The sequence below is a fragment of the Mobula birostris genome, chromosome 10 (genome assembly GCF_030028105.1).
Source record: "Mobula birostris isolate sMobBir1 chromosome 10, sMobBir1.hap1, whole genome shotgun sequence".
NCBI lineage: Eukaryota > Metazoa > Chordata > Chondrichthyes > Myliobatiformes > Myliobatidae > Mobula > Mobula birostris.
This window is the reverse complement of record NC_092379.1, coordinates 96,890,614-96,911,389: the sequence shown is the minus strand read 5'-3', so window position 1 is coordinate 96,911,389 and position 20,776 is coordinate 96,890,614. Positions and strand designations below refer to the sequence as shown.

Genomic DNA, 20,776 nt, shown 5'->3' with positions numbered 1-20,776 from the left:
AGATGACACAAAGCTGGGTGGCAGTGTGAAATGTGAGGAGGATGTTATGAGAATGCCGGGTGACTTGGACAGGCTGGGTGCGTGGGCAGATGCATGGCAGATGCAGTTTAATGTGGATAAGTGTGAAGTTATCCACTTTGGTGCTAAGAACAGGAAGGCAGATTATTATCTAAATGGAGTCAAGTTAGGAAAAGGGGTACAGCGAGATCTAGGTGTTCTTGTACATCAGTAACTGAAAGCAAGCACGCAAGTACTGCAGGCAGTGAAGAAAGCTAATGGCATGCTGGCCTTCATAACAAGGGGAATTGAGTATAAGAGCAAAGAGGTCCTTCTGCAGCTGTACAGGGCCCTGGTGAGACCACACCTGGAGTATTGTGTGCAGGTTTGGTCTCCAAATTTGAGAAGGATATTCTTGCTATTGAGGGAGTGCAGCATAGGTTCACAAGGTTAATTCCCGGGATGGTGGGACTGTCATATGTCGAAAGATTGGAGCAACTGGGCTTGTATACACTAGAATTTGGAAGGATGAGAGGGGATCTGATTGAAACATATAAGATTATTAAGGGATTGGACACGCTGGAGGCAGGAAGCATGTTCCCGCTGATGGGTGAGTCCAGAACCAGAGGTCACAGTTTAAGAATAAGGGGTAGGCCATTTAGAACAGAGTTGAGAAAAAACTTTTTCACCCAGAGAGTGGTGGATATGTGGAATGCTCTGCCCCAGAAGGCAGTGGAGGCCAAGTCCCTGGATGCTTTCAAGAAAGAGATGGATAGAGCTCTTAAAGATAGCAGAATCAAAGGTTATGGGGATAAGGCAGGAACTGGATACTGATTGTGGATGATCAGCCATGATCACAGTGAATGGCGGTGTTGGCTCGAAGGGCCGAATGGCCTACTCCTGCACCTATTATCTATTGTCTATTGATCAGGTAATTTGTTGCGGACTACAGATTGTGGCATTAATATTGATTTTGTGTAGTCTAAGTAATCATACTTGGCATACATTCACTCACTTCTAACGGAAGCCTGCAGTTACTGCAGTTAAGATGTTTAACTTGCCTGGTTTAATGAGAAATAAAACTTGATTCCTACTTCTGGTCTGAACTGGAAAATCTATAACTAGCAAACCAAGTCTATTGAATAGCTCAGCCATTGTAGCCATGTGCTCTCTGTACATTTAGACAGAGTCCAGGAACATATTTTAAAGGCTATTCAGCAATTTTGGCAAATTTGTTGACGATTTTTAGCAAAGATTTCTCATATTGTTTTATTTTCAAGTTAAAATGGTGAATCAAAACATTTATTTTAATCATATCTGAATTTCATTGAATTCCAGGACAGTCAAAAAATGTGTGTATACAATATAATAGATATTTATTTATACTGGCTGTATTCTCAGCACAGCAGAGATTGGGGTGGCAATTTCTGTCATTTATATGGAGAATTTTATTCTGCTGAATCAAATTTTGTCTATTTCATTCCAAATAGAATTAAAATTTATGGTGATTAAATCAGTGCTCAAAATCATTTTATAGTTTTCCATAAAAGTGCACCTTCCATAACATGGTGTCACTCACTGCAGCTGGAAAGTTACTTGAGGTAAAATTTTCCAACGATTTTGCCCAAGGGAGGAGAGTGGCTGGCTGTGTGACTGTAAAAATGCTTAGTAAAGAAATGTTAAAAGCAGACTCATTAAATAGGAATTCAGACATCGGTCTTTCATTATTGCTAATAATGATGTATTTCATTTGAGAGAGAATGACCTTGTACATCTGCAAAATTCCATCACCTGCAGTGGTTGAAATGGATCCAATGATACAATAAAACCAGTACCTCTGTGATTTAAGAAAAACTAGAGAACAGATCATTTTTGTTACAGTTTGGAATATAAAATAACACATGAATGAGGCCAATTTTGTCCAAGTATTGCTTCAGAAACATTAATATTTTTCTTACCAGTGTGGAGTATTTTGCTGTGATTTCCAACAGGATTAATATTTACTCTTGTCTTGCCTGTCAGAATCAGCTGGACAGGCAAAATGGTTATAGTAGCGTTGGTGCAGCAGAGATGTTAGCAGACTGCATTTTCAATTACAGAAATAAATTTTAAAAAATAAATACAACTATATCAAAGTTATATAGTACCATTAAGCTCATCTTTCCCTCCCCCTTCCTCTTTCCATGGAGATCATTCTCTACATAATTCCCTTGTGCACTTGTCCGTCCCCACTGATCTCCTTCCTGGCACTCATCCCTGAAAGCAGGAAAGGTGCTTCACTGGACTCTACATCTCCTTCCTTACCACCATTCAGGACACCAAACGGTCCTTCCAGGTGAGGCAATACTTCACCTGTAAGTCTCTCAGGTCATCAATTGTATCTGTTGCTCCTAGTTTAGTCTTCTCTATATTGGTGAGCCCTGATGCAGATTGGGGGACTGCTTTGCCCTGCCTGCTAAGAAAGGCAGAATCTTCCAGTGGCTACCCATTTCAATTTGACTTGACATTCCAACTCTGACATATCTGCCTATGACCTCCCTTACTGCCATGATGCGGTCAAACTCAGCTTGGAGGAGTAACACCTTATAATTTGTCTGGGTAGCCTCCAATCTGATTGCATTACCATTGATTTCTCTGACTTTCAGTAATTTCTTCCCCCCTCTTTTTTTTTTCCATTCTATATTCTGGTTACCCTCTCACCCCTTCTCTTCTCACTTGCCCACCACCTTGCTGTGGTTTTCCTCCTCCTTTTTAATCCACGGTCCACTGTCCTCTCCTATTAGATTCCTTCTTCAGCCCTTTATCACTTTCGCCTATCCACTCCCAGCTTCTTATTTCATCCACCCTCCCCCACCCCACCTGGTCTCACCTGTCACCTGCCAGCTTATACTACTTCCCCTCCCCCCACCTTCTTATTCTAGCATCTGCACCCTGCCTTTCCAGTTCTGATATAGGGTCTCATCCAAAATTGTTGACGGTATAATCCCATCCATAGATGCTGCCTGACGTTTTGAGTTCCTCCAGCATTTTGTGCGTGTGGCTCAAGATTTCTGGCATCTGCAGAATCTCTTGTGTCTATATTCTGCACTATATTTGTAGTGTTGTTTAACCTATACATTGTTATTGGCTCTATATGTTTGTAGCATTCATGCTTTGTGTATCAGAATCAGGTATATTATCACTGACGTATTATCAAGACATTTTTTTTTGCAGCAGTACACTGCACGATATAAAGATAACCATGAACTCTATTGTCACCCGTGACCTTCTCAGATGATTCAAACATCAAGTTTTTGACAGGCTTCTACATCAGACTTAGACCTTTAACATCTCTTGACTGAAGATCCCTTGACTGCAGTCCTTCCCCACACCACATTGCACTGGCTGGACTGGGCTTCAGTGTACCCCTCATCATGTTCTTCTGCAGCCGTGAATGTTCCAGTCGGCAGCATTTTCTTGTGTTCACCTCATTGTAGTGGAATTCCAACAAACCAATGAGCATCTTTCACTGAGTTGATGGTCTTGATTCATGTCTTGGTATGCATCCTTGGGAACAGCTGCAGACCAGGCTCTATTATACAGCTGCTTGATATGAACTGTGACAAGGAACCTTGAATCCTTCTCCAGACTTTCTTTGCAAGGAGACAGAGTGTGTTGGGAGATTCCAACCATACCTGAAGGATCTGACTGGGGTGGGGGTGGTATTGTCCCTCTCACTGCCAGACAAATGAACGTTTGGTGCTTACTGGTGAGTTCTGATGATGAGAGATTCTGCCAGGTGACTTTGATAGTCGGCACAGGGAACAACCTCACATGATTAATGGTGCCTTTGTCTCCCAGTGCCTGCAGAATGTTCAATGACTGATGAATTTCTGGTCCAAAATGCTTTACAGATATAACTTTTCCATGAAGAATAGACAGTGTGACAATGTCCAGCTGATTAGGACATTGTGCAGTGTGGCGTCAGGCCTATCTTTTGCAAAACTGGAGTCATGTGGAGTCATGTACTTTGGTTCCAAGAACAGCCTAATGCAGGCACACACAAAGATAACATGGATGAAGACAGCTGGGTATGTCACATTCAAGTCCCACCATGGCTGCAGTAGAATTTAAATTCAGATAAAATTGTAAGAAAGCTGGTCTTAATAATATTGACTATGAAACTACTGATTATTGTAAAAGCCCATCTGAAATTGATTGTGCTGTGCTAAGGACATTTGCCATAGTTACCCATTCAGGCTTGTACATATCTTCAATAAGATGCCATCCCTGAAATGGAGCGCTGTAGCACTGAATGCACCCAAAACAGGAAAACTGCAGCTGGGATAAATGATCCAATCATCAATGGGTTGTATCGAAGGTCGACAATTTTGCAACCTGAGTTGTGGGGGACATCTCAATAGATGGTGGGCGGAGACACTAAAGACAGGTTTGCAGTATTTCTAATCATATTTGCTCAAATTGTTGGTGCATTTCATTTTCTGACAACTTCACTATTCTACAAGTATGTTCACCAGTTCAATTAACTCAATCTGCTATCAAGAAGCAGCTCAGTACACTAGGTTCAGCAAAGGTTATGGAACCGGACAACATCTCATTTGTAGTAGTGAAAAGTAGCGCTCCAAGCTAGCTGCTTCTTTAGCAAAGCCAGTCCAGTATGGTTACAACAGATGTATCTACGTGACAAGGTGAAAAACTGCCCAGGTATATTGCTGTTTACGAAAAGCAGAACAAATGCATTCCAGCTAATTATTGCACAATCAGTCTATGGTAAATTGGTAAAAGGTGTCATTAGTAGTGGCATCATGTGACTGTTACTAGCTAATAATCTGCTTACCAGTGCCATATTTAAGTCTACATTAAGACCAGAGAAGAAGATGAAATAAGGATACACTATCAATGAATAGAAAGGAGTTCATGCTTTTTATGGTGGATGCAATTGATTGTTCAGTGCAAACAAGCAAAAGAACTGAGAAAATTAAAATTATCGTCAAGTCTGCAGAAAAGTATCTTGGTATTAAAGGGATTAGGTGGGAAGAAGTCAAAGAAATGCTGAATGAAGGTTCCAACAGTTCACAGGCAGGGGAGATGGAATCTTAATGGCAGTATATTTATCGCAAATGGTCAAGAATTTAAGAAATGTTTCAGAATTTAAGGAAAATCCTCAGATTTTATGGTTGAAGCCCAGGGTAAATGTGCAGAACTCCAACAACAAAGAAGTACCCGACAAGAACAACGGTGAGTTGGAAAGAGATTGGAAAATGGAGGAAATTATTACAAGGACACAAAAGGAAAAGGAATTTGTTGCAAAGTGAATTATCTACATTTGGATTATAAAATGAAAACATGAAAGCAAATGAAGAAGAACTCCAAGGTCTCAGTAAACAACTGCAGGCTACGATCCAAGAAAAGGAAAACCTGAAAAAGCAGATAGACTTGGAAAAACAGCAATTTTAAAAGTATAACGTGTGATAATTACTATTCTTTAACAAGACAATTTTAGTCTTACAGGTGATGTAGATGAAATCAATGTAATTCAGGTAATGCAACTACGCAAAAACATGTGACATAATTAGGGAAGAATAGCAGTTTGCGGCATTATCTAATGAGCGCATTAAGCATTCACAAGGAATTGCAACTACAGAGTGATGCTAATAGAGAACTGCAGGCTGAACTAGATTGTTTAAAGTAGAGAACTCCAGGACATATTTGGCTGGAACACCACAAGTCTAGCAGGTGGCGGTAATGCACTGAAAACTGGTTGCCAACCGCCATAAAACAAAAAAGAAGAAGTAGAAGAAGAGAAGAGGATGACTGCCCTTGATATCCAGGCAGCATTTGACTAGGTGTGGCATCATGTAGTCATTGAAAACTGAAGCTGCTGGGGATCAAAGGGAAAATGCTTCTGTGGTTAGAGCCATACCTCAGTCAAAGGGTTGCATTTTGAGAAAGGTCATTTAGCCCAGCCACACTAGGGGAGTCCCTCAGGATAGTGTCTTAAGCCTGCTAGACTTGTAGACGTACTTTTTTAATGAGTCAACATTTTTAGCTGTTTCATTAATGACTTCTTTCTATTATAAGATCAAAGTCAACCTGTTACTTGGTTGTGCAATGATTATTCCATTTACAACTCCTCAGCCAACGAGGCAGTATGTGACTGTCTTCAGCAAGACAAAGGCAATATTTGGAAGTGGACTGATGACGGGTGAATAAAATTTGCACCCAACTGCTTGGGATTCCCAAACATGAACAAAAGTGTGCCTAACCAGCTATCATTGGAATTCAAAAGCATGAACAAAATGAAATCCTCGACCAAAAATGTCCTGTGAATCATTATTGGCCAAAAACTCAACTGGACCAGCCATATAAATACCCTTGCAGATCAGAGGCTAGATAGGGTGCATCAATATGAGCTAAAACAATCATCAGGTAAGCAGATTGGCAACTATCAGGAAGAATGAAGAACTGCAAAAGTTAGATCAAGGACTTTGTGAGGATGGGACGAACAGGTAAAATTTTTTTCATTAAAAACAGCAACAGATTTGTTTCAGTCTGCACAAATGGTGTCTATCTTGTTGTGTATTCCAAGCAATTTTATTTTTCCCCAGATTTCTAACTCTATAATCATTTATTTCAAATTTGATTGACCGTTTATTGTTCTTCCAGCTCCCGAAGGGCTTGGTCCAAGAACGGGGAACACTTAAAACAGACTGCAGAAGCTGCTATGAATATGTGAAAAGGAACAAAAGAGATAATGTAGATATCTTGCTGACTGAGGCAGGATAAATAACATTGGGACAAGGAAATAACAGAGAAACTAAACAATTTTTTTTTACCTTTATGGAAGATGACATCTAAAAGTTTCCTGCAATAGTGAACAACAGATCCAGAGAGATTACGGTGTTGAAAGAAATGAGCATTACTTTAATAAAATTCCTGAAGGGAACACTGTGACTGGCAGCTAATTAATTCCGCAGAACCTGTTGCTTTACATCCCGAGGTTAACAGAGGGATAGCAGTTGAGATGGTAGTCATTTTCCAGAAATCCATAGATTCTGCAACAATTCCCACAGATTACATGGTAGTAAATGTAACCATAGTATTGGGTAAGGATGAAGAACAGAAGAACAGAAGAACAGAAAAATCAGTTAACTAGACATCAGATGCACGAAGTGCTAACATTTATTATTAAGGAGGGAACATCACAGCAATTGGGGAAAAAATAAGAAGACCAGGCTAGAATCAACTTGGATTTATGAAAGGGAAACTACCTTTGATAAACCTGCTAAAAATTTTTTAGGGCTGTGTCTACCAAAATAAGTGAAAACAGTACATTTGTTGTGATGTATTTGGACTTGCAGAAGGGTTTTGTAATGATGCTAAATCAAGGTAAATAAAACAGAGTAAGAATGAATGGATTAAATTCAGGTTGAGATGCTGTGTCTAGTGGGGTACTAAAGGAATTGGTATTGGATTCCTGTTTTTCTCAAATTTATGTCAATGAAATGAAAAAGGAAACCAAGTCTAATATGTTTAATTTTATTGACGACACAAAGCTGAGTGCGTGTATGAGTTGTGAGGCTTCAAAGAGCTATTGACATTCTAAGTCAATGGGTAATGATAGATAGTATATAATATAGAAAAAATGTGAGATCTTCTACTCTGATAGAAAACAATATACACACCAGGGCTCTGAGGATTTAAACAGGAACAAAAACAATAAACTATTTCCTCATTCTAATCCATATTTCTGAGATTAGTTATAAGACCCAATGAAACACAGTGCAGTTTGCACTGTTCTGCTTTAAAATTAGATCATGTTTCTTAATTCCATATATCAATCTTTTCCCTATAATCTCTGAATGTGGTTTAGTAACAAAGATCAATCAGTATCAAAATTTAAATTAGCAATTGTTTCCATCCACAGAAAGGAGTTCCAAATTTCGAAAATCCTCTGTGTGTAGAAGTATTTCCTAACTCTCTTGAAAGACCTAGACTTCACAGCTAGTGGGGGAAGAAAAAGATTTTTTTTTCATCTTGATCATTTTCCTTTAATATCACCCTATCAACTTTGTTAATTTCAGCAACTACAACCTTAGACTGTGCAGTCTTTCTTTGTAATTTAACCTTGGAGTCCAGGTAATATTTTCTACTTCTTCATGCTTAGCCCTGGATAAAGAACATGTGACTGAGTATTCAACCTGTTCACTTTGAAGCCAGGTCATAATTTTCTGTTGAACATGTGAATCTAATTCCACCCCCCCCCCCAGCCCAGTTGCATATAATTGCCAAATAACTACATATTTTTATTAACACAACAAAACATTGAGAATCTTCTTATTGCTTGACCTAGCAAGCCTATCTTGTTCAGAAGAACTTTGAATTATTTGGAGTTAAGTAGAATGAAGCTGTATTTAATATGCCCACATGATTCATGGATGCCAGATATCATACAATGTCAATGCAAAGTGACAAGTGTTTGGTTCTTCTTTCTTGCGTTTGTCAATATGCCATGCCACGTTATCTGACATCATTCAATTATGTGCTACAAATCCATGTTTATCATAAATCATTTTGTAGAGCCTGCCACGGAGAATGGAATCCCTTCAAATTTCTCCAGCTATGGTGAAGTTCAATAGGACTTCAAACAGAAGCAGTTTATCATCTACTCAAGATAACGAGTACTACCATCATAAAATATTGCTGAATGTCGCTAGTCTATGCAAATGAGAGCTGCATACTGAATGAAATATAAAAGTGTATCAATCATATTGATTTTTTTTTCCCTAGGATCTGGATATTCTCATGCTGGAAGCCATGATGTTGATTACAGTGTTCAGTACACTGAAAGCAGACATCACTTGAGGTATAAAGGTAAAATGTTTATTTATAGCAAAATAGTTTTGCAATATCTCCTCTAACTTAATTATTTTAATTCTAGTCATTATGCTATTAATATCAATGAAAACAAAATTGAGAGATGTACTATTTTATCGGGAGAATACTGAGAATTTAGGAGGAACATTTAAATCCATATAGATGACTTACTTCTACAACCTTCTGTGTTATGAGATGATAAACAGCACTAAGAAACATCTTAGGCCAAGGTGTATTGTGAAATGTGTATCTTCCATTTTCTAGTTCATGTGAACCTGTACAGATCCAGAGTTCCTATGTCTTATGGTCTTATGCACAACAATGAGGTATATTGCTTACTTTACAAGACCACAAGACATAGGAGCAGAATTAGAAGATTCAGTCTATCGAGTCTGCTCCACCATTCCATCATAGCTGATTTATTATTCCTCTCAACCCTATTCACTTACCTTCTCCCTGTAATCTTTGACACCTTTACTAACCAAGATCCTATCAACCCCTGCTTTAAAGGTATAGAATGATTTGGCCTTCACACCTGTCTGTGACAATGAATTCTACAAGTTCACTACCCTATAGCTAAATTCCTCATCTCTGTTCAAAAGAGACATCCTTGTATTCTGAAGGTACGCCCTTTGGTCCAAGACTCCCCCATTGTAGGAAATATCCTCTTCACATCCACTACATCTAGGCTTTTCAATATTTGATAAGTTTCAATGAGATTCGCCCTCATTCATTTAAACTTCAGTGAGTAGGCCCAGAGCCATCAAGTGCTCCTCACATGTTAACATCTTCATTCCCAGGATTATTTTTGAGAACCTCCATGGGCCTTTCTGCAATGCCAGCACGTCCTTTCTTTGAGGGGCTCAAAACTGTTCACAATACTCCATGTAGTCTGAATATTGTCTTATTAAGCCTGAGCATTACATCTTTACTTTTATATTGTGTCCTCTTCAAATGAATGCTAACATTGCAGCTTTGCCGACATCCCTGCTAGTGTCCTCTTCCAATCAACTTAACAATTAGCTCAAACATCTTCCTAACCACTAAGATCAGACTAACTGACCTATACTTTCCTTTCCTCTGTTTCTCTCCATTCTTGAAGATTGAAATGAGCTTTGCAATTTTCCGTTCCTCCAGAACCATGCCCAAATCTTGATCCTTGAAAGATCATTATCAATGCCTTCACAATTTCTTCAGCCTCCCCTTTCATAACCCTGGGGTGTAGACCATTTGGTCCAAGTGACTTATCTACCTACAGACCTTTCAGTTATCAAATACCTTTTCCCTAGTAGTAGCAAAAGCTCATTTCTGACCCCTGATTTTTTTGAACTTCTGGCATACTGCTAAGTGTCTTCTACAGTGAAAACTGATGCAAAACTACTTAATCAGTTCATCCACCATTTCCTTGTCCCCCATTACTAACTCTCAGCATAATTTTCCAGTGGTCCAATATCTACTCTTGCCTCTGTTTTACACTTTATGTATCTGAAGAAACTTTTGGTATTCTCTTTAATATTATTGGCTTGCTTACCTTTGTATTCCATCTTTTCCCTCTTGATGACTTTTATGGTTGCCTTCTGTTGGTTTTTAAAAGCTTCCCAATCCTCTAACTTCCCACTTGTTTTTGTTCTGTTATAAACCCTCTTTGGCTTTTATGTTAGCTTTGACTTCCTTTTCCAGACATGGTTGTATCATCCTGCCCTTAGGACACTACTTCTTCATTGGGATATACTTATCCTGAGACTTCCAAATTGCTCCCAGATGTTCTGGTCATTGCTGCTCTGCCGACATCCCTGCTAGTGTTCCCCTTCCAATCAACTTTGGCCTGCTGCTCTCTCATGCTTCTGTAATTCCCTCCTGTAATTCCTCTCTCATTGACTGTAAATCTGATACATCTGACTTTAGCTTCTCCCTCTCAAGCTGCAGGGTGAATTCCATCATATTATAATCACTGCCTCCTAAGGGTTCCTTTATCTTAAGCTCTCTAATCAATTCCAGTTTATGGCAGAACACCCAGTCCTGAAAAGCTGATCCCCTATTGGTCTCTACCATGAGCTGCTTTAAAAAGCTATCTTGTAGGCATTCTACAAATTCCCCCTCTTGGGATCCAGCGCCAGCCTGGTTTTCCCTGCATATTGAAATCCCCCATGACTGTTGTAACATTTCCCTTTTCACAAGCCTTTTTTAATTCACCCATTGTAATTTGTAGATGACATCCTGGCTACTGTTCAGAGGCCTGTATATAACTCCCATCAGGGTCTTTTTACCCTTGCAGTTTCTTAACTCTACCCACAAGGATTCTACACCTTTTGATCCTATGTCACCTCTTTCTAAGGAATTGATTTCATTTTTCACCAACAGAGCCACCCCACCCCTCTGTCTACCTGCCTGTCCTTTGGACACAATGTGTTTCTTTGGATGTTCAGCTCCTAGCCAAGACTTAGTGGGTGTCCCCAAAGTCACACCTGCCGGTCTCTAACTGTGCTATAAGTTCAACTACCTTATTCCATATACAGTGTGCATTCAAATAGAACGCCTTCTAACGTGTCTTAGCAGACATCCTGCTTCCTTAATACTACCTGCCCTTCCACCTATTTCCTTATCATTCACAAACATGGCCACAAAGCCATCAATTCCGTCATCCAAATCATTGACATATCATGTGAAACAAAGCAGTCCCAAAACTGATCCCTGCCGAACACCGCTAGACACTGGCAGCCAACCAGAAATGGCCCCATTCAGACAGTATTGGTATTGGTCACCAAAATCTAGCTTCAAACGAGAAATTTAAAGGAGGTATTAATTAGAGTCTTCAGTAGAGATCAGGACAGATGTTTGTATAGTTGGTATATGTTGATTTAAAAATTAACAACCTTGGCAATATTCAGGAAATATTGTCATTATTTTTAATTCATGGAGACCAGGCATCCATATTTGAAAGGATTAAGAAGGATTTCTGATCCAATGGACGAGCTGATGAGCAAAATAAGTTTCCTAATTACATCCACGTAGAGTTGTGTGCCATTTGGCATCCAGTGAATTTTCTATTGCCACAAAATTTAGTCACTGACCACAAGCAGTACTATTAGAATACCAGAGAAGATAATGTAAATAAAGTTATCATATTATGTGATTTTAATCAACACAGCTGCAATGATGAATTCAGAATGTTGATAGGTAATGGAAACCCCATGAGACAGTTTACCTGGACTTCCAAAAAGTATTTGGTAATAACATTCATGAAAGTCTTTCAGCAAATGTCAATGTAGTGAGGATTCGGAATAAAAGGTTGAGATAAAAATATGGTTTAAAACTATTAGTTGTATTATGTTGTGTATAATACATTTCAGTAATATTTGAGTAATCTTGTAAATATATTGTTTGAGCAAGCATTCAGGATCAGGAATCAGAATCAGGTTTATTATCATCGGCATGTGACGTGAAATTTGTTAACTTAGCAGCAGCAGTTCAATGCAATACATAATATAGAAGAAAAAAATAAAATAATAATAAGTAAATCTTATTCAGTACACTTTATACAGTATACATATATTGAGTGGATTAAAAATCATGCAAAAAACAGAAATAATATATTTTTTAAAAAGTTGAGGTAGTGTTCAAGGGTTCAATGTCCAGTTAGGAATCAGATGGCAGAGGGGAAGAGCTGTTCTTGTATCAAGATTGAGTGTGTGCCTTTTGGCTTCTGTAATTCCTACCTGATGGTAACTATGAGAAAAGGGCATGCCCTGGGTGCTGGAAGTCCTTAATAATAGAGGCTGCCTTTCTGAGACACTGCTCCTTGAAGATGTCCTGGGTACTTTGTAGGCTAGATGGAGCTGACTAAATTTACAACCCTCTGCAGCTTTTTTCGGTCCTGTACAGTCCATACCAGACAGTAATGCAGCCTGTCAGAATGCTCTCCATGGCACAACTGTAGAAGTTTTTGAGTGTATTTGTTGACATACCAAATCTCCTCAAACTCCTAATAAGGTATAGCTGCTGTCTTGCCTTCATTTTAACTGCATCAATATGCTGGGACCAGATTAGATTCTCAGAGATCTTGACACCCAGGAACTTGAATCTGCTCACTTTCTCCACTTCTGATCCCTCTGTGAGGATTGGTATGTGTTCCTTCATCTTACCCTTCCTGAAGTCCACAATCAGCTCTTTCGTCTTACTGACATTGAGTGCCAGGTTGTTGCTGCAGCACCACTCCACTAGTTGGCATATCTCATTCCTGTACGCCCTTTCGTAGAATCTCGTACCTGAGATTCTACCAACAATAGTTGTATCATCAGGAAATTTATGGATGGTATTTGAGCTACGCCTAGCCACACAGTCGTGCATGTATAGAGTAGAACAGTGGGCTAAGCACACACCCCTGAGGTGCACCACTGTTGGATCATCAGCGAGGAGGACATGTTATCACCAATCTGCACTGATTGTAGTCTTCCGGTTAGGAAGTCAAAGATCCAATTGCAGAGGGAGGCACAGAGGCCCAGGTTCTGCAACTTCTCAATCAGGATTGTGGGAATGATGGTATTAAATGCTGAGCTGTAGTCAATGAACAGCATCCTGACGTAGGTGTTTGTGTTGTCAAGGTGGTCTAAAGCTGCGTGGAGAGCCAGTGAGATTGCATCTGCCATTGACCTATTATGGCAATTCTTGTTCTTTAAATAATTCATTATGAGCTTAACGTAAAAATATGTGAATTGCGTATGTCATCATGCTACCACATGATATGCACGTGCATCGCTTAAAGTAAAACATGACATTAGATTCACATTTCAGTCTCCTGTATCTTCCTTTAAATTGGTCTAATGTTTTGAAGTTACAAAGAATACCATATTACTTCAAGATAAGGGAATTACATGGTGCTCTTATGGCCCGGCGTTGAAACTATTTACATGTACCTCTTAACAACATAGCGTCAAGTCATCAAATTTAAAGATAATGCGAAATTGAAAACAGTTCAAAAGTTATAAAATAAGGACATGTGTCGTGATTGGAATGAAAACAGCAAAGTAAGAAATTGAAGACCTATATATTCAGACAATTTCAGCATCAATTGCCTAATGCAATATACAGTTGAAAATAATATAAAGCAAGGGTTTTCAACCTTTTGTCTGCCATGGACCCCTGTCGACCCCAGACTGCGAACCCCTAATTTAAAGGAATCTACAGTCAAATGATTTGGAGCTCTAGTCACACCACATCTCAGCACTATGGCAATTTAAGGTTCAACCACAAGAAGAATGAAATATAAAGTGCAAAAATAATTGGTAGACTATGTAAACCCTTAATAAAGCTAATGTGTGCAGAATTTCGGACTCTACACTAACCAGTAAAGGACTGAAGTGTTTAAACTTATGAGCAGGTAGGTCAGGGTAGAATAAATAAGAGTGGAGAGACAGGTTATATGGGATCTGGGTGGGTAAACATGACAAAGAGATAAATATCTCTCTGACACTGGGCAGAGAGAGACAGAGAGGGGGATCTCAAGCTCTGGTCAGAAGCCAGTATTTCTTGATATTTGGCAAGGGCAGAATCAGGATGCATTGTCCTGTAGTAGGAGAACTAATGACATTGAGAATACCTATTGAACAGCCATGTACTGTAGATAAGATAATGGAGGGCTGTGGCATTTGCGAGTTTTATCTCATGGATAGTGTACATGATTTTTTTCAATTACCGCATACTATCAATGAATGATTCCTATTATTGATTATTTTTCATTTTAACTTGTTTGGGACAAATATGTCCAGTTGCCATGTGTTAACCAAGGGGCAAATGAAGTGGAAGGTAATGAAGGAGAAATGAAAAATGATTTGGGGTTTGTGATCATATTCATAATCAGATTATCTTCCAAATAATTATTACATACTTTTTTTTTTCTTTTTCCTTTGTTTCATTGCAAAGTATAAAATTATTTGGTGTCTTCATGGATGCATCATGTGCGGTACTGAATTTTTTTTTATAGAGTTGATAACAGCAGAGCAAGGGATAAAGATACGATATAATTTCCCTGAATTTCTCTTGAGAAAGGAAGTTATGTTCAGTGGACAAAACCATCACGATTGCCAACCCTTGAGGTCTGGTGAGATCAGGTTCAATTTTGGATACAATACATCCATCAAATTCTGCTGTCTCAGCTTAGAAATGAAACATGCTCACCTATGAAGGGCACTTACTGAAGTTCAAAGTTCACACTAAATTTATTATCCAAGTAAAACATCATCCTGTACAACCCTGAGATTTATTTCCTTGTGGGCAATTACAGTAAATATAATGAAACACAATAGAATCAATGAAAGACTGTTTAAAGCAAGTCGGGCAAAGGACAACAAACTGCAAATACAAACTAAATATATAAGCAACAAATATTGACAACATGGGATGAAGAGTCTCGGAAAGTGAGTCCATAGGATGTAGGAACAATTCAATGATGGGGTGAGTGGAGTTATCCCTTATGGTTCATGAGCCGGATGTTTCAGAGGTAATAACTGTGCCCGAACCTTCAGGCTCCTATACCTCCTTCCTGTTGGCAGCAGGGAGAAGGGAGCATGCCTTGGATGGTGAGGATCCTTGATGATGGATGCTGTTTTTCTGTGACAGTGGTCCACGTAGATATGGTCAGTGCTGTGGAGGTCGTTACCCGAGATGGACTGACCTGTATCCACTACTTTTTGTAAGCATTTTCATTCAAGAGCATGAGTGTTTCCTTAACAGGTCATGATGCAACCAGCAATACACTCTCCACTGCACATCTATTGAAGTTTGTCAAAGTTTTAGATGACATGCCAAATCTTTGCAAACTTCTAAGAGTGTAGAGGCACTGCCATGCTTTCTTTGTAATAGCACTTGTGTGCTGGATCTAGGACAAATCCTCTGATAACACCGAGGATTTTAAGCTGCTGACCCTCTCCATCTTTGATCCCCCAGTGAAGATGGGCTCATAGACTTCTGATTTCCCTCCTGTAGTCAATAATTTGCTCATTGTCTTGTTGACATTGAGTGAGAGGTTATTGTTGTGGCACCACTCAGCCAGATTTCAAACCCCTTCTTATATGCTGATTCATCATCTCCTTTGATTTGGCCAACAGCAGTACTGTCCTCAGCAAACTTAAAATATGCCATGGAGCTGTACGTAGCCTTACTGTCATAGGTATAAAGTGAGCAGAGCAGGAGGCTAAGCACACAATCTTGAGGTGCAACTGTGCTGGTGGTGATTGTGGTGATGTTGTTGCCAATTCAAGCTGACTAAGATCTACAAGTGAGGAAATCAACGATCCAACTGCATAAGAAGCTATTGCAGTCTTGTCTTGGAGCTTATTGATTAGTTTTGAGGGGCTGATAGTATTGAATGCTGAGCTGCATTCATGGAAGAGCGTCCTGATGTATGCAACTTCACTGAAAAGATGTTCCAGGGTTGAGTAAAGGTCAGTGAAGTGGCATCTGTTGTGATGCTAGGCAAATTGGAACAGATCAAAGTCGCTCCTCAAGCAAGAGTTGATATGCTTTATCACCAGTCTCTCAAAGCACTGCCACAGCTGTCAAGCATCCTTCAGTGATTTAAGTTTGGTCCACTATTGCCACTTTGCCTGTGAGAAGGCTTTCCGGAGGTCATACCAGGACCTTCGAGGCCAGACCTAAATGCCACTCATTTGGTCCTTAGCAGATTGTGGACCTCTTAGTTCATCCAGTGTTTCTGGTTGGGGGAGTCTCTGAATGATTTTGTGGGGACACACTCATCTACAACAGTTCATAGAAAGACCATGTCAACTGTGGTGTATTCGTTATATCCTTTGAGTGCTTGAACACAGCCCAGTCCACTGACTCAAAGCAATCACAATGATTCTCTGCCTCCCGTGACCACCTCTTTGATGCTCTTAGTTCTGGAGTTTTGCTCTTTAACATCTGCCCATATGCAGGTAAGAGGAGGACAACCAAATGATCAGTTTTCCTGAAACCTGGTCTAGGGATGGAATGGCAGGTGTTCCTAGTCGTAGAATGACAGTGGTCAAGTGTGTTGGGATCACATTCTGCAGGAGAAATGTTGACAATAATTAGGTGGAAATTTCTTCATCTGATTGAAATTCCCAACAATGACTTGAAAGGCAGCATGTTAGGTTGTTTCTTATTTGCTAATTACTACACTCAAGTGCTTGCTTAATATCAGCCTTTGGAGGTATGTAAACTGCAGTCAGGATCATAGAGAAGAACTGTCTTGGTAAGTAGAGCCGTTGGTACTTGATTATTAGATATTCCAAGCTGGGGGAAGCAGAAGTGTGACAAGATCTGAGCATCACAAAGCACCTATCATGAAAGGTAGAACCCCACCTTTTGCCCTCTTCAAATCAGCAGTCCAGTCCATTCAGTGTATTAGATTAGATTAGATTGAGGTATTGAGAAGTTCTCTGGTTTTAGCGATGTATCTGAGGTGAGCCATGTCTCCGTGAAACTCAGAAAATAGCAATTCCTAATTTCCTTCCAATACATCAATCTTGCCCTTATGTCCTCAATCTTGATATCCAGTGACTTTATATTTGCTAACATGATACTGGATAGAGGAACTTTTACACCCTGAGGTTTTAATCTGGCTTGGAGTCCTCCCCTCTTTTCTCTCTCTGGCCATGATGAGGTACAATGTACAATGTACTGTACCTTCCTCTGATTAAAGGTGTCGTGCCTGCAATCCTGAAAGTTAAGTCCACCGAGTCCTTCAGAAGATCATGCAAACACTAGTTTATTAAGATGTTCAAAAGTATGCTACTTAAAGGCTGATTTATACTTCTGCGTCAACTCGACGTTGCCGCAAACCCTATGCAGTGCCTATGCGTATCCCTACGCCGTAGCCTGACACACACCTCTCCCAAAATGTAACTGTGCGTCGCAGCAACGCAGACCGCAACAACTGTGATTTGTCCACTTGGTAGCATCGCATTTCCTCCTACGCTGCAATAGCTTCCCATTGGGCGACTAAAGGGCAGGAAAGGAAATCTGGCTGCAATGCTTTCCATAAAGCTTTACAGACCTCCGAAATTATGGAGGACACATTTCGCTTTTACGAAAAAAGACGCTCGCTTTAAACATGTTTACCCCGAGAAAGACTACTATGACCATGAGGCCTTACGCGGGCAAGTGTGTGCGCATGTGCGAGGTGCCTGAATTGCGTAGCGACGCAGACACACCAAGGCACAAGTATAAATGCTCACAATGCGCGTAGGCCACTTGCGTAGGTTACGGTGTAGAGTTGACGCACAAGTATAAATCAGCCATTAGACCATAGCCATAAAACATAGAAGTACAATTAGGCCATTTGATCCATTGAGTATACTCCACCATTCAATCATGGCCGATTTTTTTTTTTTCCCCCTCCTCAGCCTCACTCCCCAGCCTTCACCTTGTAACCTTCGACGCCATGTCCAATTGAGAACCAGTCAAGCTCTGCCTTAAATACACCCAGTGATCTGGACTCCATAGCTGCCTATGGTAATAAATTCCACAAATTCACTACCCTCTGGCTAAAGAAATTTCTCTGCATCTCTGTTTTAAATGGGCACCCCTCTATCCTGAGGCAGTGCCCTCTTATTCTAGACTTCCCCCAACATGGGAAACATCCTTTCCACATCTACTCTGTCTAGTTTTTCAATATTCCAAAGACTTCAATGAGATCCCCCCATCATCCTTCTAAATTTCAGTGAGTACAGACCCAGAGCTATCAAACGTTCCTCATATGATAAAACTTTCATTCCCGGAATCATCCGTGTGAACCTTCTATGAACCCTCTCCAATGCCAACACATCTTTTCTTCGATGAGCACCCCAGAACTATTCACAATACTCAAGGTGAGGCCTCACCAGTGCCTTATAAATCTTCAGCATCACATCCCTGCTCTTGTATTCTAGACCTCTTGAAATGAATGCTAACATTGCATTTGATTTCCTCACCACTGACTCAATCTGCAAGTTAAATTTCAGGGTGTTCTGCACAAGGACTCCCAAGTCCCTTTGCATCTCAGGATTTTGCATTTTCTCCTCATTTAGAAAACATATTTATTTCTTCTACCAGAATGCATGCCCATACATATTCCAACATTGTATTTCATTTACCACTTTCTTTCCCATTCTCCTAATCTGCCTAAGTCCTTCTGCAGCCTACTTGTTTCCTCAACACTACCTGCTCCTCCACCAATCTTCATATCATCTGAAAACTTAGCAACAAAGCCATCTATTCCAACATCTAAATCATTGATATACAACATAAAAAGAAGTGGTCCGAACACCAAACCCTGCGAATGCAATCAGCCAATGCTCTAACCATGTTAGTAACTTTCTTGTAATACCATGGGCTCTTAACTTGGTAAGCAGCCTCATGTGTGGCACCTTGTCAAAGGTCTTCTGAAAATCCAAATATACAACATTTACAGCATCTTGTTTATCTATCCTACTTGTAATCTCCTCAAGTAATTCCAACAGCTTTGTCAGGCAAGATTTTCTTTTAAGGAAACCATGATTTTGTCCTACCTTGTCCTGTGTCATCAAGTAACCTCATCCTTAACAATTGACTCCAACATCTTCCCAACCACTGAGTTCAGGATAACTGGTCTATAATTTCCTTTCTATATGGAAATTACAGGTTACAGGTTGTAGTGGGAATAGTTCAGAACTAGTACATTGGAAAGTTTGTAAGCTGCCAACAAAACATAGCCATATTTCACTGGCACCATCTTGGAGTTGAAGATCTTATACTAGGAACTATTCCATGTTTACTGCCCTTTTTTTAGGAAAGATAAGCAAATCTAAACATCGAACATACTTGTAATTACTTGTGATTTTTACAGAACCAAGATGGTGTTATCCATTGAGTGTAGAAAATGGGGTTGCAGAATGCTATTCACCAAGAGGTCCAAACTATAGGAGCACGCTTGGAACGCGATGTCATATATCTTGTGACAGAGGATTCAAGCTCTTTGGACGAAGACAGGTTGAATGTCAAGTGACCAGGCGCTGGTCAGGGATCAGCAGATGCAGAGGTAAGCTTGTGGAAATGTATTTTTATGACTCTTGTATTTGGTTCACAGGATAAAAAAGGAAGAAACAGGGCTATTCAAAGCTTAGAAGCTGAGGTTTAATCTTCAGTCTATGTTGAATTAGTTACTTAAAGCTTTCTGTCAAATAGTGAGCATGGAGGCACTTGATAATTAAGTGGTCTGAAAAACCAGTTTCTGAATTTAATCTAGCAATGAATGATTGGTTCCTCAGCGCATACCTTGTGAGACTGTGCAACTGTGGATAGCAATCAGCAGAAATGGGCTTGTGTGAAGAAAAGTCCAATTATCTGGTTCTTCACTAACTGGTATTCTCTGGTAACTAGCACTTCAGAAGGAATACCTGGTCAAAATCAGGCACTGCCGAAGAGTGTCCTGTCCAATATTGGGACATCATTGAAGCCACGTTGAATAATATGGTGAATAATGCAGAACACTGCGCTTCATTTCTTTAATTCTATAACCTTCAGTTTTATTGACTATGTAAAAATGTACATAGACATAGTAAATATACATAGTCTTGTATAACATAGACATAGATCAGTATAGCTCTGGACAGGCCATTCAGCCCATGATGTTGTGTAGATCTTGCTGCCAACTTATTCTAAATGTCTTTCCTCTGTGCATCGTCCATATCTCTCCATTTCCTTCATATTTGTGTATCTACAGTATCTAAAAGCCTTTTAAACTCCAACAAGCTGCCTGATTCCACTTTCATGAGCACCCCTGGAAAGGTCTTCCAGGCACCTACCACCGACTGCATAAAAATTGAAAAAAACTTGCTCTCACGTCACCTTTAAATTTCCCCCTCTAAACTTAAAAAATGTACTCTGATGTTTAATCTTTCTGCGC

At 39.8% G+C, this 20,776-nt stretch overlaps 1 protein-coding gene across 9 annotated transcripts in view; it reads left to right on the top strand.

Moving 5' to 3' along the window:
* Positions 1–20,776, top strand: part of srpx2 (sushi-repeat containing protein X-linked 2) — a 143,402-nt gene that overhangs the window by 72,278 nt on the left and 50,348 nt on the right. For all 9 annotated transcript variants that reach the window (XM_072270651.1, XM_072270649.1, XM_072270650.1 and 6 more), the window contains 2 exons: positions 8,788–8,871; positions 19,718–19,909. In XM_072270651.1, the coding sequence (XP_072126752.1) occupies positions 8,788–8,871; positions 19,718–19,909 (276 nt within the window). The remainder of the gene's footprint in view (positions 1–8,787; positions 8,872–19,717; positions 19,910–20,776) is intronic.